Here is a 22,988-nt window from a genome sequence, read left to right on the forward strand (position 1 = left end):
CGACGAACGAAGAGGTATGGCATACATAAGGATGGTCGCCCAAAAACAATAGGCGAAACGTCACTACAACAAAAAAGCAAAGGTCCGACCACTCAAGATCGGGGACTACGTACTCAAAACCAAAACCCAAGCAAACAGATATCCATGAGAGGGAAAATTGGGAACCAATTGGGACGGACCATTTAAAATCATAGGCAGAGCGAATAAGGGTTCATTCCAACTAGAGACAATGGAAGGAAAATAATTACCAAACAATTAGAATATCAGCCACCTCAAATACTTCAACTTCTAGAAAATAAGAAGTACCCCCCCCTCCCCCTCCCCAAATTGTACTCTTTTTTCCCTCACTTGAGTTTTGTCCCAATTGGGTTTTCTCAAGAAGGTTTTTAACGAGGCAACGAGAGGGACATTTTAGGTCGAAGTATAAGAAGAACGGATTGGTTTATTTATTTTTTCATTGCCTGACTCCTCAACACTCTCCAAGTCGACCAATGGGGACCAGATACACCAGGGACTGGGACTCGAACGCTAGCCAACACCCAAAACTTGTAACTTTTTCCAATTAATAGAAATTCATATTTATCAGAATCACTCTAACGAAAGGTTAAGTTCGGCCATACTCGAACAACACCTACCGGCCCTCAGTCTCAACTTAACGAAAGGTTAAGTTCGACTATGCTCGAACAATACCTACCGGCCGTCGGCCACGACTTAACGAAAGGTTAAGTTCGACCATGCTCGAACAACATCTACCGGCCCTCGGTCGCGACTTAATGAAAGGTTAAGCTCGACCACGCTCGAACAAGACCTGCCGACCCTCAACTATAACTTAACGAAAGGACAAAGTTTGACTAAGCTCGAACAAACATCTACCGGCTCCCGACCATGATTTAGTAAAAGGTTAATATCGACTAAGTTCGAACAAACCTTTCGGTCCTCGATCATATCTCAGCTAAAGAGACATACTCGATCTATATAGATAAAGGGACGATTCGGCCTATGGCTATTCAGCCCAAGGACTACGGTCATCTAAAGGACGACAACCAAAAATATAAAGGAGCAAAACATACAAGTACAGAAACAAATCACGGCAAATAAGAAAGACACAAGTGAAGGCAAAAGTCAACTTTGATATTCATAGATAAGAGTTTGTTACAAAGGCTCTTGGAGACGCCAAGCAAAAACACACAAAAAGGTTAAAAAAGAACTACTGGCCATCGCCATCATGACCCTCAACATCCTCAGCAGCCCGATCTTTAGCAACACCACCACCCTAACCATCGACACCATCACCATCCCGGTCTCCAGCATCCTCTCCATCCCCGCCCTGAGGGTAAAAAGAATCATACCAGGCGTCCTCCTCAAGGCGATATATGGCATCATCCTCATCACTGTGGTACAAAAGTGCTTATATATTTGTGGTACAAAAATCTAGATATTATTGTTGTACTATAATTAATTATCAAGGTTTTCTATACATTAATTTATAATAATAAGAAAACTCATAATCGGATATTTAACGTTTAAAATTAATACTAACAATCGAGATATGCAGACAACAGTTTCCTACATAAAGTGCAAGAACTAAAAAATGATGGTTTAGGGAACGTTAGTTCATATATCAACAACAAATTTACACACATCTCAGTATACGAGTTGTGTTCATATCTTCTTAATTTCCAGAAACGTTTTCTTTGCCTCATAATAGTTCAAGTTTTATTTCTAAATAAATTTTAATGATAAAATAAAAGAAATGGCCACAAAGTAGACATATTATTTCAATCAGTGCACTGAGTAGGCTAATCGATCTCCCTCACATCAATCTCCTAGCTAGAAATGAAACAGTTGCAATGAGTCTGAATTCATTCAAATAGATAATACAACCAAAAGTCACAACCATTCGAATAAGTAAATCACGGAAACATCATTTAAATATATAGGCACCTTTTCTTTTCTTTTTTTCTTCATAATTTATTTTTCTAAGAAACAAAATAAGTCTAAATATCTTTAAAAGAAAAGTAAAACAAATTAGAAAGTTAATCTGACAATTCTCCAGTTGGATATATAGTGTGCATTGGAGTCTAAAGATATTAGACTCAAACCTGTTCTGATGACAACAATTTCCTAATGATTATTCCATGCATGTATAGCTTAATCAAAACGAATTGAAGTCATATACAGATCAAAAAAGTAAGCAGAGAAAAATAAAGCATCGAAACAAAGTCTGAATAAAAGTAACATTACAACCATATCAAAATATTTTATAAGAGAAAATTAACGGAGATTTATTACAAGCACCAGATCGAAGTCTCCTTTCTCTAACCAACATGCAAACAGAAAATTATAAATAAAAAAACATTCATTGTTCCACAACCACAATCGGCATATGCTAAACAGCTACTCCTTTAATTCTCTGCTGGTGGTGGCAAATTCAAATCTGGCAAACGATATCCTTCCCCTACCGCGGGTTCAGCCACATTAAGATCAGGGACTACGTCGCGCCTTTCGGAAGGTGCTTCTTCCACCGCTGGGTCGCCAGCATTTCCGGCAACTTCTTCTTCTTCTTCTTCTTGTTGCATTTGCGCCTGCAGATCAGCAAACTCCTCCCTGTTAAAAGTAGGAGGAGGATACACACCTTTCCACCCACGGTTAGGATGTGAATTCATGTGCCCGAACAAAGCTTTAACCGAATGGAAGTCTTTGTGACACACCACGCATGTGTTCTCCGGCTGAGGAGGAGGAGGAGGAGGATTCGCCGGTGCAGCAGGTGGGGTTGCAATCAGTAGAGGAACATTCGGCCTCACACTACGGGTTTGGTTGGCCGCACCCATCCCTCTTCTTGACGATCCTTCCCCCGCAACCAACGTGCTTCCTCTCTTCCTCGGAGTAGCAACAGCAACATTGACTACAACGCTGGCGCTGCTTCCACCGGCACTGCCACCGGGTCTGGTGGGAATCCCAGCGCTAGCGCTAGCGCTACTGCCACCATCACTGGCACCGAGTCTGGTGGAAATCCCGGTGCCAGCGGTGGGGTTCACTTGAGTCCCACTAGTAGGAGTAGTGGGATTTTGGGAAGTAGGAGGAGGGGCGGGAGTAGGTGATTGAGGGTTTTTGGAGACACCCTTATCGCCGCTGCCGCCAGTGTTCGTCATTTTCAACAAAAAAAGAAAAAGGAACAGAGATTTTCAGATGAAAGGAAATAAGAAATGCAAAGTTGGTGGTACTAGAAAGACGACGTTGGTGGCAGATTATATATATACTGAGGATGGAGAAACGTTTGAAGTTTGGCAGTTATCATCCCTAGTGTTGGTTCAGAAGAGTCGTTTGCAAATTTGTTATAAAATTTAAAACTATTTTAGTAACTTCTCAAAATTTTAATTCAAATCAAGTACCAAAAAAGGAATAACTTTCATGCATTTACCATCTTTTAGGATTATGTCAATATTCACGTAATACTATAATTTTGACTTGAAAATGGGTTGAAACAGAAGGGAAAGACCATTTTGGTGTAACTAAGATAATGATGAAATAACACTTCTTTTTAACGTAATTTAGATGGAAAATTGATATTTATTTACTCATATCTGAAACTCAAACAAAAACATAATCATGTAAACAGCACATATAAAAGTAACCTTTTTTTTAGCAAGTCGAAATTTTCTTGGTACATTAGATGAAAAGAATCAATTTTTAAAATTAATTTTAGATGGATTTGATATTCATTTTCTCTCATATGAAAGATTAAAAAAAAAATCTTTGTTTTAATTATGTGGTAATACACATGAAAGACAAATACTGATTTTCACCCGTGAAAATTTTCAGTATCTTAAATGAAAAGATCATTATTGAGTTTCTAAACCTAGCATCATTTGGTAGATTTGCTTTTTAGCAATTTTAAAAACAGTTATACTTAATAAATTAATTACCTTTCGTGATGTATGTTGAAGGATTTTGCTGCCTTCAAATAAATTCGACGTGAAATATGTGCCCTATATTTGGGGGGGGGGTGGGGGGGGGGTGGTGTCTTCCTAATTTTGTTGTTTGCTGTGATCAAGCAGAAAAAAAGCGTCCACTAAAATATAACTTTTAAGACGATCGATTTCATTAAAGAAAAATATAGCTAATTTAATCCTTTTTCATAAAAGATAGTTGCGGAGTAGGGGTTTTCAAACCGATCTAGAAAAGTCAAACCAAATATATTAAAAAAATCAATTAGGCTTAGTTTGATTTGGTTTGGTATAAAAAATTCGAAACAATCCGACATATAAATATATAATTTATATATATATTTTTAAGACTTTATATAAAATTTTCTTTAAAATATGTCTAGAATATTTGAGATTCTCTCATGGGATGTAATAATTAATAGAATTACGAAGTGCATTCATTTTTATTTATTTTAAATAATAGGTTGTATGACAAGAGTGAATTGCTTGGTGAGCACCCTCCACCTCCAACCAAGAGGTTGTGAGTTCGAGTCACCCCAAGAATAAGGTGGGGAGTTCTTGGAGGGAGGGAGCCGATGGTCTATCGGAAACAGCCTCTCTACCCCAGGATAGGGGTAAGGTTTGCGTACACACTACCCTCCCCAGACCCCATTAGTGAGATTATATTGGGTTGTTGTTGTTGTATCATCACTTTTTTATCAAGTGTTATTGAAATGCGTCAATCAGCTCTTTGTTCTTCTATATTCATGTGCCAAGACTTAATCTTTTTCAAATTTGAAATGATATTTCGATAATTTAAAATTAAATATAACAATATCATTATTTAGGTATCATATGATTTTTATGTTTAATTATTAAATTCGGTTAATCTTGAAAGCGTACATCAACGAAAAATTATTGTTAGACGATTAAGAAAATAGTGTTACTAAAAAGATTCTCCCATAAGAATATTTTAATACATATTTTACTCAATTTTTTTAATTTTTACGGAATATATATTCACTTATCAAAATTTTATCTATAACTTTAACAAAGTAAGATTGAGATAATATTCATGTAACAAAAAAATTCGAAAAATCCAACAAAATCGAACTAATCCAAACTGATATAGTTGGTTTGGTTTGATTTTGATAAAAACTAAACCAACCTGATTCATGTATACCCTAGCGGCAACACCTAATTAGCAATGAGTGTCATTTACATTGCTTCGCAAATTCTTATTTTATATTTACACATACGGTTGTGATATTAATATTTGTTTTCTCTCACATACACATCAATTTATGACAGGAAGTAAATCCGTAAAATCACTACAACCTAGACCAAAATATAATTACAAGGCGAATTATAACATAATTATGTCGATCTGGTTTACGAAATTTTATGTGTATGTCACGAATAGACGAAAAGCTGAAATTCTGAAACTACTTCTTTGGCGGATTGGTAGTACAGAAGTTGATGGAGTTATTTTTTAGTGACTTGAGCGGAAACAAGCTTATGAAACATTAATGGAAGAAAACATAATATTATTTAAGTAAATAAATATACAAGATTTCTATGTATATATGTATCTAAACTCTTTGCTATTTGGTACTTTGACTTTGAACCTGTAGTATTCTATTAAATATGCTAAACCTTCAACTAATTGAAAATTCTGCTTTTGTTCTTTCAAATTGGGATTCAAATGATATTGTTAGGCAGATTGTACAAGAAGTTTACTATAGAGGATCCATGAAGCAAGGCTAAGAAGGAACTGGAGCAGCTATACTTGTATCCTGATTGAGTTACTTGATTATATAGTTCTGACCCATTTGTATTTATGAGAATTGAGAAGTGAGTTTAGTAGAGATAGTTGGGTTAGGGAGTCTAAGGCTTGTTGCTTGACTGCCTGATTTTGTTCTTACTTTTGTACTGTACACTTTATTACTTGGTAAATAAAATTCTTTACTTACCAAAAATAAATAAACTGGGATTCAAATGCATGCTTTCAGCCTGCAATTCCCACGAGTTTAGCACTTCATTAATTGTTAATTTTAGCACTCCATGAGTAAATTACATCGTACAACTTTCAATACTATATTGTAGGGGTGTACATGGACCGGGTTGGTTTGGTAAAAACCAAACCAAAATAGCTATATCGGTTTAGATTGGTTCGGTTTTGTCGGGTTTTCGGGTTTTTTGTTACTTAAATATTATTTCAATTTTATTTTGTTAAATTTTTTATAAGTAAATATATGTTTAGTAAAAATTTAAAAACTTGACAAATATATTATCTATTAAAATATTTTTATGGGAGAATTTTCTTAGTAACACATGATAGTTAATTTTTTAGTCGTCTGACAATAATTTTCGTTGATGTACACTTTCAAGGTTAATCGAATTTAATAACTAAATATAAAAATCAAGATGATACCTAAATAATAATAACCACTTCAAATTCGAAAAAGATATAAGAATTTAATAGATCTTGACATATTAATATGGAAAAACAAAGAGATTGACGCATTTCAGTAACACTTGATAAGAAAGTGATCATACAACCCATTATTTAAGGTTAATAAATGGAACACTTCATATTCTATTTAATACTATATCCCGTAAGAGAATCCCAAATATTTCTAGACATTTTTTAAAGAAAATTCTATATAAAATCTTAAAAGTAGATATAAAAATTATATATTTATATGTCGGTTTGGTTCTGGTTCTTTTTACTCAATACCAAATCTAGTCGGGTTTTTTAATCGATTTAGTTTGACTTTTCGATTTGGTGCAACTTTCCGGTTCGGTTTGTAAACCATATATTGTATCAGATTTGAGTAAAAGAATCAGGGTACACTTGAGCTTATCCCTCATTGTTCACAGTTCACACTATTAATATCGCTATCAGTTGCTAAATTTGGCATTTGCCAAATATGTAACACTCATTTGCCTACAAATAACAAGTGAGTTCCAATTTTATTCTTTTTTGGGATGGTAACATAGTGTCAGAACCAACTTGGGCGTGTACGTGCACATGCAAGTTGCTACAGCCTACAAGCACAGATGTCAAGTGATCCTGCATATCATGGCTGAAGCAAATGACTCGCACTAATAACTACAATTAGAATCTGATCTTCAGGTTATTACTCCTATGTGCACCCATTCACCCATTCACCCTAAGATAAGAATATCTCGCATTGCCTAAGTTGCCTTTTGCAATACATCCTTCGACATGCACCAAGTGCCCAATTCATAGCCGGTTTGCACAACCTGCCTTACAACAATTAAAGATTCCCAGCAGTAACAATCATTAAGCTTGAAGTACAAAAACCACCTCTGACATATTAGTCCATAGCACAAAACCAAAATAGACAAATACAGCAGGCAGATAACATCCAGCATAATGTTCCAACTAGAAAATCGAAATGGAAATGCTACAGTAAATTGTACGATATATCATATTATAATGAACAATTTAAGGGGCTGATTTTAACATTGTATGTACAATGAACTGAAGAACTTTTTTCCTTTTTGGCCCGAGGTAAGAGACAATGGGGGATGAGATGAGAGTTCGTTCCAAAAAATCAAACTCCACAAATTTATTTCTATCCAAGATTTGATGCTTCTTCTGTCCACATCAACAATTTCATCTGTTCCCACCAGGAGCTGTATAGTCATACAAAAGAGAATATCCATACACTACTGTCCAGTGTTCCCTAGAAGTCGCTCTACCGCAGCGTGCACATTCCCTGCAGTGGCAATAAGTGCCCGGATATTTTCTTGAGTGTCAAAAAAACCCATTTCTTGTAACTGGGCTAACTGAGTGGCGTATAATTCCTCTGGGGGCACTACAATAACACATCAAGAGGAAAATAAGCATAGGTCATGTCAGAGAGAGAGAGAGAGAGAGAGAGAAAGACAGACAGACAGCGAGAGAGTAAAATAACCATTGGATCTGTTGGGTACACCCAATCCCCCCGTCCCAAGTCCACCGAACATGTTCATCAGCATTTCCATTCCCATGTTGTCAAATGCTGCAATTATTAAAATCACCTAGCTGATATGAGTAAAACTAACCAATAATGCACACAAAATTGCATTGTATTTCTCCAACCTTAATTTTACATAGCATTTCAACAAACTCAAAACAATAAGCTGAATATTGCTTCTATCAGCATAACAAATTGCTATCCCTTTCAGTCAACAGGGCAACCTGAATATCAGAGCTTCACAGTCAAAAAAATGATTTGAAAATCACCCATCAATCTAATCACGAATCTCAAATCAGTGACTCGTCTGTTTTAAATTCTGTTCTATTCAGGTCCATTTTATTCCAGTACTAAATAATTTATCTTTTACGGAATATTATATATTCCCTACTTAAAATAAACATTAGAGATTCCCTTAAAGTAGAGTTTTTCTAAATCTCGTACATATCCTTATTCGAAGAGATGAGTCTCTAACAACAAAAAGAGATTTCTAGCGAACACTTGACCAGATATAAGTCTAACAACGCATATACGGATTCTTTGCTTTGATTGTATGATCTTTTGGGCTAAATCCATATTAATTTCGAGATTTGCAGGTCCTTTTACTAATCCTTTCTTCCATATAGTTTTAGGTTTTCATTGTCTTCTTTTAGCACTTTCAATCATCAGGTTGTAGCACATCAGTCTGACTAGTGCATATGGAGTTCTACTTAGGAGATGGAAAAAATGACCTCATCTTATCCTCTATGTTTGCTACTTACATCCTTTGTAAGACGTGATAATTTTAATGTTATATGACCTCGTATGACCGCACATCCATATCTTACATATGCATTTTTATAAAATTTGGTGTTATTTATCTTGTGGATACAGATGGCTTTAAAATTCCAACACTCATTCCCATATAAGGTTGTTGATCTCACAGCCATTGCATAGAACATGTGTTTCACTTTGTTAGGCATCCGCATAGATCATAACTCTCTTAAAACTCCTCCATGTAAGGTTGTTGATCTCACAGCCATTGCATAGAACATGTGTTTCACTTTGTTAGGCATCCGCATAGTTCATAACTCTCTTAAAACTCCTCCATGTAACGATCCTCTTTTAATTTGTGTTGCGTCTTCATCTATCACATCTGTCAGCGCTTCTTCCATCTTCTTTAGCCGAGGGTCTATCGGAAACAGTCTCTGTCTCTCTGCTCTCCCGGGGTAGGGGTAAGGCTGCGTACATCCTACCCTCCTCAGACCCCATTTGTGGGATTTTCTTGTGGGATTTTCACTGGGTTGTTGTTGTTGTTGTTGCTGTCTTCATCTATCACATCATTCTACTCACATATGATCCTAAATATTTGAATTGTCTACATTTATGCACCATTATATCATCTGATCTCATCTCACTGCTATTATTATAACTAGCAGCTCGTCTTATTTTTACTTATCATAAAACTAGAGTGCTTCTCCCAGTTCCCACTTTTAATTGACCTACTCGCTAATTTCACTAATTAAGATGTTAAAATCATCTACAAATAGCATGCGTCATGGAACCTTTCTTCAGCTTATCCATAATTGGCCTACAATAGTACATGCGGATCCCTAGAGTAAACTACTTGGGTACTGATTTGTATCTCGTCTCATTATTCACACTTATGCTACTCTATTTTTGAAATTGTCTACCAACCTTGAACCCCTGAACTAGTAGTTTGGAGAGACTCCCCAACCACTATGAACAAGGATGGCTGGTCATATGCCACTCCTCTGTACATTTCATTTGTGACGTTTATATATTTTATTTGAATTCACTTCTTTTAAATCCTCAAAGAACCATTTTTTCTCATCCTAAGAATTTCAAACAATATTCTTAACAAAAATATAAACTCTCTTGTAGATCTAACAGGCATAAATCCAAATGAGTTCTCTGTCATCCTTGTAAATATTAGAATCCTTATGCAATAAAACAAAACTAAGAAGTAGGTATCTCAGTTGCCTAAACAAATCTTTGGCAAAATATTCATGAAACATATGGTAAATAAATGAGCATAAAAAATATATATATATATATTGTAGTATTCCTAGCAAGCCAGTTCTGCATCAAAATACTAGTCTTAAGCAATGCTTGGAAATAAGTGTAAGAAAATTTATTTGCTCCAAGATAACATTATTAATCAAGAGACCATTTCCCTCCCAGCCTAATTCAAAACAACCTAAGAGTGTATTACTCTTATAAGGATATCAAATTGGGAGAAATAGAGAATAAAATTTCACCTGTTTGGCCAGCATCTTGACCCTGTCCTCTGCAAGTGGGAAAGATACTTTGTCAGAAAAGATAGACATAATGCAGAAAATTACTCCACTGATACAAATAATCAGAATAAAGATCTAGAGCCACTCACAAGCTTATCTTTTATCCTTCCTAATTAGAAAGGTCTAGACTACTCTTTGGCAAGTGAAATATGAGAATATGTAAGATGATAATTCTTTTTCTTTGGTGAGTGTATTAAAATAATGGTGAGTAATAATGAGAATCCAGGGAGATGCATATCATCATATCAGATAAACCATGAAGCGTGAGATTCTCTGGCCAAGGAAGCTTCACAGATATGTCCAGACTTACTGGTTTGTTTGCTGCCGACCAAGTTGAGACAACAGCCCTTGCTGTAAAGTCATAACTTGCTGAAAGGAAGAAGAATTATAGTCAAAAAAATGTCAGAACAGTGGGTTTTTATTTTTAAAAAAAGAAGGAAAATACACCCAAAGAGTTATGCACTCATCAAGTTTTATGTCCAGACACATATCAAAAGGCTTCTTTCTGCACCCTAGGTGCTCCAAATAGACAGGACAATAACTTTTAAATTATAAGGATGGAAAACATTCAATCTAGAATCTCTTACATTGTGCCCAGGAAGCATGTTTGATGAATCAGTGACACTTAACCAGTAATACGAGAACTAACTTAGATCATGTTCAAAGTAATTAGATATAGTAATATTTTACTCCATTTAATGAAATGAAAATGTAAAACAGTTTCAATAATAATAAATCTGAAGTACAGTTTCTATATTGAAACAATAAAATATAGTACCTACCGTATCATACATGACACTAAAATCTGAGAAGTTTACTTATGGTAAATGAACATTGTCAGAGCATAGTTTATTTAGTAAGAAAGTGAATCTAAGTGAGTAAACAAGGGGTGGAAGGTAGATCAAGAATTGTCCAATAAAAGAAAAGAGTAACATATTTGTTTGAGTTTTTCCTGTTGCTCTTTTCCCCTCCATTTTCCATAGTAAAACTTTTTTTTATTCTTTTTCCTTCTAGCTGCCCAACATTAAGATTTAGTGCCTTTCAATATGACAGCTTGATGTGCATGGTTACACTAAGGCTACATCTACATTTTTTTATACATAGTGAGGCATTTATAAACTCAATTGATAAGCATGTGACCCTTGAAACAATCTGACTCAAGTTCTCCCCAGATCGATCTGCAAAAGCTCAAGGCAAATATATAGGCTTCCAGAGAAGTAATCTTGTATTTTTTATTTCCTTTTCGCATTATCTTTTGCTGCAGCAATTCTACTAAGTGTATTTCTAATAGTACTTTGACCTTTTTTTAAAATAAGGAAATAGATATGCACCAGCGGTGAATCAAACCGGGTCTACACCGGATTGTACTTTTAACCTTTTTGAGTTACGGTATAACTTTTATCTTTACATATCAAAAAAAGAATGTGATGCAATTTTCTATATTTGCTACAACTCATGCAGCACCATGTACACACTCCAGAGGACAAACAAGCACAACATAAAGACATCAATTACCTGCATTGTCTCAGGGGACGTCAACTGACGAATAAATTCAGGGTTTTGCATCATTTCTCTGAGATGGGGGTTGGAATCAAGCATGCTTCTTAGCTGTGGGTTGAGCCCAGAAATCTAGCCACCAAGATGCTCAAGAAATGAGAAGCTTGACAAGAAATTTTCCACCACAAACGAAAACAAAGAACCAAGAAAGAAGAAATAAGGCCTTAAACTCACTGACAGCAACTTTAGTTTAAACGAGTAAATAAATACCTGGTTCATGTACTGAGGATTTGAGAGGAGAGACTGCATCATCTGTGAGATGGCTGGATTCTGCATTAACTGATTTAGAGAAGAGGCATCAGGCATGCCACCTAGCATTTGCTGCAAATCTGGCAAAGCGCCCAAGCCACCAAGAGGGGGCGCCCTAGTATCCGCAGCAGCATTTGACCTAGCAGTGGTATTCGTTTGGGCGGCTCCAGCTGCAAAAATAGTTGAAGAAGATATCCTGCTTATCAGAAATAGTTGAAGAAGAAAATAACAATAAAAATAAAGCAAGATTACAAATGCTCAATCAACACATTGAGAGGAAGTCCACTGCATAAAAAAGACCTCGGCTTCTGATTAGCCAAAGGCCCCTAATAATACTACATAATTAGATTCTCCATATTAAATATAAAACTGTTTTTACTAAATTCTGAGAAGATTATGCTAACTTTGAAATATTTACTAGAAAAGAACAAAGAAGAAAAGAATGGCTGTAGAAAAAAAGTGTTGAAATGTACAAGCTCTAAGCACAAATTGCACAAGTATGACTTCATGGCGCCCTCAGTTGTGAAGATGCATGAAAGTATCTCCAGAAGAACAACAAAAGAGAGATAAAAGTTGCTTTTTTAATATGCAAAGAACCCTGAGTCAACAGAATAGGAGATAAAAAGGTTTAAACTAGCAGCTAAAACAGTTATAGAACACGAAATTGGTTGAAGCTTACTGCCAGCTGATGCCCAAGGATTCGGAAGTGGATTAGTATTGGGAGCGGGAGGATTAGCAGTTGTCTCAGAACCAGTAACTGGAGGACTAGTTGCCTGATTTCTGCCTTGCCCCCCACCTTGGGCTCCCAAAAGAGCTGCGAACGGGTTTGCCCCTGAATCATTTCTTGTATCTCCAGCCATGGTTGTTGCATTCAGAAATGGCTCTTGAACATTTTCATACATGCGCCTTAGCATGTTAAATCCCTCAGGAGAGGATTCAATGTTGCTCATTGCCCTGTCAGTATTGCGCATCATCTCACGCATAATTTCAGGGTTTCGTGCAGCCTCCATTGTCTGGCGAAGAGTAGAAGGGTCATTGAGTATGTGAGCGAGCTCGGGATTACGATCCATGATCTCTCGCATTTGAGGATTGTTCATGATCAAGTTGCGGATGATTTCTGGGTTATTCATTAGATTCTGAACAAGAGGCATATTCATCATATCTCTCATCATGTCGGGGTTTTGAGTCAGCTGCTGCTGGACCTGCTCAAAATCTGGAAGACCAGCTCCAAACGGACCACCACCACTTCCAAGTCCGGGAAAGAGTGGAGCTCCACCTACTCCTGCAAATGGCCCCCCTACATTTGGCGGGGCATCCCCTGGTATATTCTGATTAGTATTTGGATTTCCAGCATTGGTTGCACTAGCGGAAGCAGCTGGGGCAAAACCTCGAACCAGATGAACTGTGTGATCTGCCTCCAGACCTGTTTGCCACAAAAATAAAATAAGATTGCTAAGATTATCAGTCTGACAGCCTGATAACATGCAACAAGCAAGCAGATAAAAGAGAAGTTTGGCCCCGCATCCTGATAGCATTTTATTTTAAAACTCAATATTGAATGTAACGCAGTGATAACTAACCAATCATGAAATGGATCAACTTGATTGGCATCAAAGTAGGCATCATGTGCAGAAACGAATCAGAAGCTAATTACATTTTTTTTGGTGTGTGCGTGTGTGTGTGCGGGGCGAGGGGGGGAGATCCATGCCAAATTTAATTTACTTACTAAAGTGGAAACAGAGCTCCAACAACAAAATTCACAGTCTCCACTATATGCAGTTCCAGATGCATATTTTATCCTCTAACAAAAGAGCCAAAGACCCCAGTACCACTGCATCTTTCCTCCACACTTTTCTCCACTTATTGACCTTTACCTATTTCTTGTCCCAAGACAAACCATGATATAGTATGGAGTATTTGGTAATTAAACGAGCAAGATCTTTTGTCTATTAGAATTGAAATATGGTGCTTCCTAATATATTAACACCTTATTTATCAATTATTTCCATCTATTCGGGAAAGAATACAGACATAGAGGCCTGTATTTGCACTTCTAAATCGAGAAAGTATTGAGAATACCTTGTAAAGGTTATCCTACCTACCAAAGATGGAGCAAAATGGGCTCAGATCAAAGTGTTGCACCGAAGATTCGTATCTAAGATGTCAAAGTTACTCAATCACTAGGAAATCTCCTTCACTGCAGTCAAAGAAGATACTTCTCCGTTCCAAAAATTCACAACATCCTCTAATATTCCCAATGAATTATTTTCCAAAATTAAGGCTCCCCTCCAGTTCGGGAAACAGCTTCTACATGCATTCCTTTTTTATTCCTTAAAACAGCTTCCTCTATGCATTTATTTCAACACGGAACAAATTCTTAACATTATTCCTCAAAATTGCCGCTTTTTAACTGCCCCAGTCATCACTGGGACCATGTATTAGCAAATCCCAAGAACTAATACACTCTTTATGAGTTGAACAGAAAAATTCATGAGCAAAACCAATTGAAGTCCCTGATCTTCATATTAGCCTACATTCAGTAGCTAAACTCCAAGAAATCTAGACTTTTAGACATTTATGCAAACAAACATTAAAACATTTAAAGATACAAGAACCTTTTTACATCAACAAATAAGATAAATAAAGCAGGAAATTTATAACATTTGCATCACAAACCCTAACTAGCTTATAATTGAAGTACAATTGATTGATTGATCAGTAACATAACAAATAAAAAGAATACTTACCTAATACAAATAATTCAGCATTAATTAACAATAAAAATACGACAAAAAATTGCCTACCTATATTGCGCAAAAAAGGAACAAAAACAATTAGATATAATTAATACCGTAGCTTGTTAGGGTTTGGTCGTCCTTTAAGATCCGGCCTTTATAGATCAACCTCTGCTGTTCGGCAGGGATATCGGACGGCTGAGAAAGGACGGACTTGAATGATCCGACGGTGGAATCGAGGCTCACTTGAACGGAGAATTTGGAGCCGTTGGAACATCGAACGTTGATCGTAACTGTTTCACCACCACCGCCGGCGTTATTCTCGGCTACTTCGTCTTTGACCGTTGTAGTAGTAGTATCGCCTCCGCCCATACTCAAATCAATATCGATTGAATTGGTGAGAGCGGAGAGTATGGAGTTTGAATGAGGGGTCGGTGGAGGAATGGAATTGAAGCCCTAGCTCGGAGGATTTCACACTTATAGGGTAAGAGATAGTTAGAGAGTGAGTGAGAGATGATGGGCTATTTGTTTGGTATAATGTAGTAATGGGACAAATAATAATTGTTGTTACATTCCAATTTTAGTAATTTGAGATCTAAACAATTCAAAAAAGATCACAATATTTGTGTGGTTATAAAAATTTTTTATTAAAAATAAAATTATAAGTTTAAATAAAATTATTTTTAAATTTAAAAAGGGGTCATTCTTTTTGGAACGAACCAAAAAGTAAATAGGTTCACATAAAATTGAATGGATATAATATTACACAGTGTGAGAAGAAAGTTGAATTTTTAGCCAAATTTATCCCCTACGTGGGCTTAACTTTATCCTCTAAATATAAACCTTTATTACTTTTTGTTCTTTAAGTTTACAAAACTTGAGGTATTTTTAGTCTAGAATACTCACTCTCCTTAAAAACCTAACAGAAACATAACACATGATTGCACGTGATGCTTAAGGGAAAGAAATACCCGCTCTTTCATCCCTAATTCAGTCGGTTTCCCTCATTTTCCAAGAGCCTCCCTTCTCCAATTCACTCATTTTATCTCTTTTACGGTAGGTAAAAAAAATCTAGCATTCTTGATTATAGTTCTAGTCTGTATTACTTGCGATCCCATCAATAATTATTATGAGCAATGGTGAAATACACCCTAGTTATGGTGAGTGTTCTTGCTACTTGTATTTTGTAAATATTCCTTCTTAATTTATTTTCGAAATCTCCACTATTTTTATAATACTTTATTGTCTTTTGAAGTTCTATAATATTGTGGTCCTTATCTCGAATTTTATATGTCATACAAAAGGTGAACAATATAAAATAAATATTATGTGTGTACTCATGTGAACTCCATTCTTTATTCCAACATTCAATGGTCCCAAATCTATGGTTGAATTACGCGATTATGGGAATGACTCGGTAACTTTTTAGCACAAGCCCAGGAGGCTAGGTGACAAAATGAGGCTAGTTTCAACTGATAAGGAAGTCGTCATTGTTGCAAAAAATATTCCTAGTGATCGGGTAGTTGACGTGTACTTTGAATATTTGGATTCGTATATAGAAATGGGTATTGAGGATTCTATATATGAGGGACAAAGCAATTCACGGAATGTGTAACGACTCGGCCGGTCGTTTTGAGTATTACAACCATATTTTCCCATTTATTGCTCAATTTGTGCTTTATAGTTATTTTATGACTTACTGGGTTAGTTGGTTCGGGTCCAGAAGGATTTGGGGTTTAGGAGCATGTCCGAAAAATTATTTGGAGGTCCGTAGTGGAATTAGGCTTGAAATGACGAAAGTTGAATTTTTGGAAAGTTTGACCGGGGAGTTGACTTTTTGATATCGTGGTCGGAACCCAATTCTGAAAATTGGAATACCTCTGTTATGCCATTTATGACTTGTGTGCAAAATTTATGGTCAATCGGACATGATTTGATAGGTTCCGGCGCCATTTGTATAAATTGAAAGTTTTAAAGTTCATTAAGCTTGAATTGGGGTATTATTCGTGGTTTTAGCATTGTTGGATGTGATTTGAGGTTTCTACTAAGTTCATATCATGTTTTAGAACTTATTGGTGTATTTGGTTGAGGTCTCGAGGGCCTCGGGTGAGTTTCAGACGGCTAACAGATCAATTTTGGACTTTGCATTCCAGCTCAAGAATGTCGGTTTTATGTCACTGGTTTCCTTCCACGCGATAGCATGAGAATGTCCGCGATCGCGTAGGCTAAGTTGGAGCAGTGAGATTTTGTGCTATGCGATCGCATGAAGGCATCCGCGATCGTGTAGGTTGTGCATAGCGAATGCGTGGGCTAGGTCGCGTTCGCGAAGAGGAACGGAGGGAGGAGCTGGGCCACGCGCTTAATGCTTCGCGATTTCGTGAGAAGGTTCGCGATCGCGTAGAGTTATTTTTGGGCAATGAAAAATTGTGCTTCGCGATCGCGTGAGTTGGTCCGCGATCACATAGAAAAAATGACTAGGCAGAGAGTTTAAGTTCTGAAAATGGGACTTTGTTCCATTTTTTATTTTTACCGATTTGGAGCTCGAGAAGAGGCGATTTTTGGGAGATTTTCAAGGGAAAAAATGGGGTAAGTGTTTTTAACTCAATATTGAGTTAATTTTGGATTTTATTGAAAAATTAGTATTTTCTTATGAAATTAATTATAATAATTTGTATTGATTGAATCAAATTAATTATGACTAGATTCGAGCCATTTGGAAGTTGATACGCGCATAATGGAATTTCTGGAGCATTGTTTAGCTTGCTCGACATTGGATTTGGCTTGTTCGAGGTAAGTAACTCTTCTAATCTTGGAGCTGAGGGTATGAACCCTGAATATACATATTATGTGAATTGTTTGGAGGTGAAGCACATGCTAGGTGACGGGCGTGTGGGCGTGCACCATAGAAATCGTGACGTAATTGTTCCGTGGAATTTTGTAGTCAAATAATCTAGGCATTTTCCATGCAGTTTTATGTGTTGAAGAAATATAGCTGAGAATCATATTAAAAATCATGTTGAGGCTATGTGTCAGTATTATTGGGACCCACATAGGTCATACTGCTATGAATTATTTGTTTTAAATTGAAAATTTATAATCAGTCATATTCATTTCATTGCATATCATATCTCAGTCTCTGTTGTTATTTATTGATATATCATATCATCATTTTCGGGCTATTTTCATGACATTGTGAGCCCGAGAGACGAGAGAGATTGATGATTGAGTGAGGCCGAGGGCCTGATTGTGAGGATAATTATGGGATCGGGCTGCACACCGCAGCAGACCATATTGGCTTTATATACTTTATTATTATGAGATCGGGTTACCCGCCGCAGCAGGCCAGATTGGCTTATTATAGCACGTGAGTTGTCCGTGCAGATCCAGATATTGATACTATAGCAAGTGAGTTGTCCGTGCAGCACGCGAGTTGTCCGTGCAGCACGTGAGTTGTCCGTGCAGATTATAGCATTTGGGCTGAAGGAGCCCCTCCAGAGTCTGTACACACCCCCAGTGAGCGCATGTACCTATTGAGTGTGAGTTTTGAGTGTCAAGTGCGAGTGCCGAACGATTGGGAGGATTGAGTGACTGTGAGGACTGGATGAATTGATACTTTAGGAAGTATGCATATGATTTTATCACTTAGATACATTGCATTGACATGCGCCCATAACATACAGATATAGAGATGTATTTTTCTCACGTTGTACGGTATCACGTCATTCATGACATCTCTCACATATTGGCCTACGAGGCATAGTGATGCATTTTCCACTGGTTATCTGGAAAGAAAATAAAATATCTTATCATTGTTGAAAGGATTTTTGGAAAAATTACCGTTTTCAAACTTATTCGTATTTTTGGCAACTTCGGTAAACGACTTGGGACTTAAAAGGCAGAACTATTTTTGAAAATCATGATTTAGTTGAGCATTTATTCCTTGGGTTACTTCTTTCATTACTTACTTTATGTGGTTATGAACTGTTGTTGGTTATTGGAGTTAGACTCTGCCCTTGGTACAAGTTCGTCACTACTTTCAACCTAAGGTTAGATTTGTTACTTATTGAGTACATGGGGTCGGTTGTACTCATACTACACTTATGCACCTTGCGTGCAGATGTTGGTTGCTGATGCTGTTGCGTTCGTCGGGAGCTAGATCTGAAGGTGTACCTGCGTTCCGGTTATAGCTCCCTCTTGTTCATGGTAGCCTTAGATTCATAAAGCTTTGTTTATGTACTTTTCAAACAGATGATGTATTTATTTCATACCAGCTTTGTAAACTCTATTCTTAGAAGCTCATGATTTGTACTACCAGTTCTTGGAAAAATGTATTGGTTTCATATATTTTCTTTTAATTATTTGCCTTATTAAATACATTGGAATTGTATAGTTGATAATTGGCTTACCTAGCGGGTTGGGTTAGGTGCCATCACGACTAGTCAGATTTTGGGTCGTGATAAGGTGGTATCAGAGCTCTAGGTTCATATGTTCTACATGTCATGAGCAAATATCTAGTAGAGTCTTGCAGATCGGTATGATGACGTCCATACTTATCTTCGAGAGACTACATGACATTTAGGATAAACATCACATTTTTATTTCCTTATCGTGCGGTATTGATTCAGCTTGAAGCGTAATCATTTTGAATTCCTTCCATGCATTCGTGTGCGCATGTGAGTGCTCAGTATCAGTTGTTCATCGCCGACTTGTGATTCTATAAACGAGGTTCAAGATGTGTATTTTGTGTTTTGGTGATGGGCCAGTATGGAGGACTTGAGGCCAGATTTAGACCGCAGCTTAGGCTCGGTAGTTTCAGTTGTGTGAACTTGTACATTTGGACTCATATATCCGGTAATGTCCCTATGAGTGGAATTTATGGATCGATGAGCTCTTGAATGGCTATATGAAGAGTATGATGTGATCGTGGGATGTGTCCAGATGGTTCAAATATGATGGGAAGAGTTTGTTTGGGATGTGAAAAGGACTATTGGGTGCTTGATTTCTATATTGATGTGACGTATAGTCTCGAGTTTTGAGTGTGTTGAAAGATTTTTCATGTTGTTTAAATGTGGAATGAAGTAGATTTTTCATGTCTTGTGGTGAGTTCAGACCCAGGAAGATTAAGTGATGGCGTAGTAGTTGTGGCTGTGAAAGGTTATGGAGAGATGTCAGGTTGAAGCTAAGCAGGTGGGTTATCACCTGCGAGGTAAACTACGGATGTACGGTCATTATAATATTGAGCGTAGAGTTCTTTTCTACCAGCAGAGTGTATGTGTTGAGATCTGAATTTGAATTTGGGTGAGAAAATTGACTTGACTGTCAAGAGAATAAATGCGAGTTTAGCGGATGATTGAGGTATTTTTATGGTTGGTGTTGCATGAGCCTGTGAAGAATTTTGTTGAATCTCGCTGCAGTATCATGGCAGTAATACGGTATGGGTGTTGTGAGTTATTAAATGAAATGATCTATGGCTTTGAGCTAAGTGAGGGAGCCTACTATTGACTGTTTGATTTCATAGTTATATGTTAAATTTTAGTTTTGGTCTGAGACATACTTGTAGATCAGTTATGAATGTAGAGGTTGAGATTGGAGATGACTCGAGTAAGGAAATTCCTAGATACGGGTTATATTACACTTTATAAAAATATGAAAAATATGGAATGATTAAGTTGTTATTTGAAGGATGTAGTGCGCACGGAGTATGAATTTGAATGGTGGTGTTAAAGCAAGGTTACTTCTTTGAGTGTAGTTGTACTAATGGGGCACGTGTCTTTCAGCCCGTTTGGGCGGTGCAGTTTAGATTTGAGAAAAGTGGGTGACTCCGGAGAAAGTTCTAATGGGTTAAAGATTTATATATGGCAATCGAGAATTTTTTCGGATTTGTGTACGGGTAGAATCTGAGATTTACATTTAATGGTGTCGGACTTGCGGTAATTCTGTATGACTATGGATTCTACAGTCCAGCATAAGAAAGGTAAAAGAACAATTTAAATTCACATAAGGTATTTTCAGAGTGGGCGTTTCGATTGTGGTACTTATGGGGGTGCTTAAGAAGAATACAGTAACTTATGGGCCTTATGGCGATGTGATTTTATATTAAGATGTCTTGTAGTGAGCTTTGGGTAAGGATTGTGGAGCTCTGACAAGGAGAAGTGACAAATTGAGTATAATTCAGAAGAAACTCAGAGAAAATAGAACGATTGGTAGTAGGCTAGACCAGTATGGTAATGGTATGATTTGGTTACCTATGATGTGGTGAAGCTCTACAGATGTTTTGGTGGCAATATTCTTGGGTTTGGTGACCTGCGTGGCTTGGTAGAGTTAGGGAGATTCAACTCTAATGGCTTGGTTATGTGCAAATGGATTTCAAAGTGTTCTTGATGGTTTCTACCATGGTTTGAACCAGATTTTTTTTTCGGTGTGGGGAACGTGTTGTGTATTGTGATTTCCTCCTGGAAGGAAGCAAGAAAAAGGTTTCTAACTAACCAAGTATGTAATTTGCTGGTGACTCAGAGTTCATAATGAGATTCTTGTGCTTGTCACATGATGGCATGATAGATGTGGTGTGTTGTGTGGGATTAAGATTTACATCTACAAGCTGGCAGCTCAGTCTTGAAGGGAAGGTCAGGAATTTTGGACAGCATGGTCAGTTTCAGATATTTAGGTGAATGTTATAACTGCTCGGTAATCCCTAAGAAGGGTGCGCATTTTAGAAGGCGCATAGTGTTTTGACTTACAGATGTTCATCGGTATTGCGGTACTCACCTGGTTGATAGACTGTTGATATTCTAGTTATTGCTATATGGCACGGAAAATATTTGGAAGAATTCCTCATGGGATGATCGTGCATGAGAGATGTGTTTGTCATTCAAATGCTAGAGTTGGGATCAATTATGATGATCCATGCGTCCTATGAATTTGGAGACTGGGAGTTCTCAGAAGCATATTCTTTCAAGGTTGTGACCTGTTTGAAGTGAGTATTTTATTTAAATCCAGTGGAGGCACTAGTTGCGTTAATTATTTGTAATAGCTACGCGCTATGAGTGTGCATATATATGAGGTTTGAGCTAATGTGCGGGCATCGGGGCAAGTATTTATACTCGAAAGAATGCTTAGGCTATGATATGCCTAGAGTTGACTGTTAAGCATAAAGTTATAACGTTTATCGTGTTCTTACCTTTGTTGAGAACTTTCTGGGCTACACTTGAGGTTACAAGAGGCTAATTCCCTGAATAAATGGAGTAGTTACTATTTCTGCGTTAAATTGCTGATCTGAAGCGTGATAGCAGACTTTGCACATGCTTACACTATGGCGTGTTATTTATACCAGTCCAGGAGCATGAGAATCTTATTTTATTATCATATACAAGTGTACTTGTTTAATTGCTCCTGTATAATATGCTGGGACTGGAGGCCTGTGACGATGCCAGGCGATTCCTATTATTGGCACGTGAGTTGTCCGTGCCGTATGTGAAAATTTTATTTCTATGATAATTTATCTGATTCATTAATTTCCTTCCTTTACAATTCTGTACATGTGCCTACGGTTATCCTCTTCACAAAATTTGAGGAGCTGGTTATAACATTATGGTTGTGGTGGTGCTTGTTGAACTTGCCATACAGTTCTCTTCCTTAAGACATCTCTCATATTTGGGTACACGGATTGCGCAGTTGTGGCTGGAGTTATATTGATGTGGCTTGTCTGTTGGATAATTGCATTTAATAATGTAAGGTTATTGGACCTAGAATGGATACTATCATGTTTGATTACAGTATATTCAGAAGGATTATATTGAAAGTCGGCTTAGCAAGTGATTATGGTTCTGATTGGGGCGAGAGAGCTCCACGACGTGTTGATCTGATAACGGGTTACGAGATTCTGTGTGTTTCTTTTATTATCAACAGTGTATGAAGGTGTTGGGATGAGGTTTTGTTCGATATGGGGTTTAATGCTAGTACTTGATTGGTTTGTAGTAGTTACTGTGATCATGAATGGTGCTACGAGCGGGCGAGTTGTGTAATATGCTGGGTGATTATATCCGTGATTATAGTTATACCTCGATGCAGCTTGTTCAGACTCATACATTGTATAAATATAAGATTCGTGTCTTGAAAAGAAATTCTGAAGGTTGGGAATTTAATTCCAAGATTTTCGGGCTAAGGTTAAATTAAGGATTTTCAGTTGTATTGTGTTGTCAGGCCTATGTAAAATAGGGTGACGTGGGATCACCC

At 37.0% G+C, this 22,988-nt stretch overlaps 2 protein-coding genes and 1 long non-coding RNA gene across 5 annotated transcripts; 1 reads left to right on the forward strand and 2 right to left on the reverse strand.

The window, feature by feature from the left end:
• Nucleotides 1–2,405: 2,405 nt before the first annotated feature.
• LOC104097117 (uncharacterized) lies at nt 2,406–3,152 on the reverse strand. Its single transcript, XM_009603640.1, has one exon. It carries the CDS (start codon nt 3,150–3,152, stop codon nt 2,406–2,408), a length of 747 nt encoding a protein of 248 aa, XP_009601935.1.
• Nucleotides 3,153–7,361: 4,209 nt separating this feature from the next.
• LOC104097113 (ubiquitin domain-containing protein DSK2b-like) lies at nt 7,362–15,264 on the reverse strand. Of its 3 annotated transcripts, none has more exons than XM_009603636.4 (8): nt 14,873–15,264; nt 12,701–13,444; nt 11,983–12,191; nt 11,731–11,844; nt 10,526–10,584; nt 10,177–10,205; nt 7,855–7,960; nt 7,362–7,774 (listed from the first exon to the last, which is right to left on the reverse strand). In XM_009603636.4, exons 1-8 carry the CDS (start codon nt 15,126–15,128, stop codon nt 7,714–7,716), a joined length of 1,578 nt encoding a protein of 525 aa, XP_009601931.1. In that variant the 5' UTR covers nt 15,129–15,264; the 3' UTR covers nt 7,362–7,713. The 3 variants fall into 3 exon arrangements, with proteins under 3 accessions (XP_009601931.1, XP_009601930.1, XP_009601932.1); XM_009603635.4 differs by having other exon boundaries at nt 7,874–7,960; nt 14,873–15,263; XM_009603637.4 differs by lacking the exon at nt 7,855–7,960 and having other exon boundaries at nt 14,873–15,263.
• LOC138906711 (uncharacterized) lies at nt 8,769–9,073 on the forward strand. The gene is made up of 2 exons (XR_011414296.1): nt 8,769–8,824; nt 8,918–9,073. It is a non-coding gene; the product is annotated as an uncharacterized lncRNA (long non-coding RNA).
• Nucleotides 15,265–22,988: the final 7,724 nt, after the last annotated feature.

Source organism: Nicotiana tomentosiformis, chromosome 2 (assembly GCF_000390325.3).
Source record: "Nicotiana tomentosiformis chromosome 2, ASM39032v3, whole genome shotgun sequence".
Taxonomy (NCBI): domain Eukaryota; kingdom Viridiplantae; phylum Streptophyta; class Magnoliopsida; order Solanales; family Solanaceae; genus Nicotiana; species Nicotiana tomentosiformis.

Coding starts and splice junctions, on each gene's coding strand:
- LOC104097117 (XM_009603640.1), bottom strand. CDS start 3,152: ATGACGAACACTGGCGGCAGCGGCGATAAGGGTGTCTCCAAAAACCCT.
- LOC104097113 (XM_009603635.4), bottom strand. CDS start 15,128: ATGGGCGGAGGCGATACTACTACTACAACGGTCAAAGACGAAGTAGCC. Junction 11,845..11,982: donor ATCCTCAGTACATGAACCAG/GTATTTATTTAC, acceptor CTTGGTGGCTAG/ATTTCTGGGCTCAACCCACA. Junction 7,775..7,873: donor TGTACCCAACAGATCCAATG/GTTATTTTACTC, acceptor GTGTTATTGTAG/TGCCCCCAGAGGAATTATAC.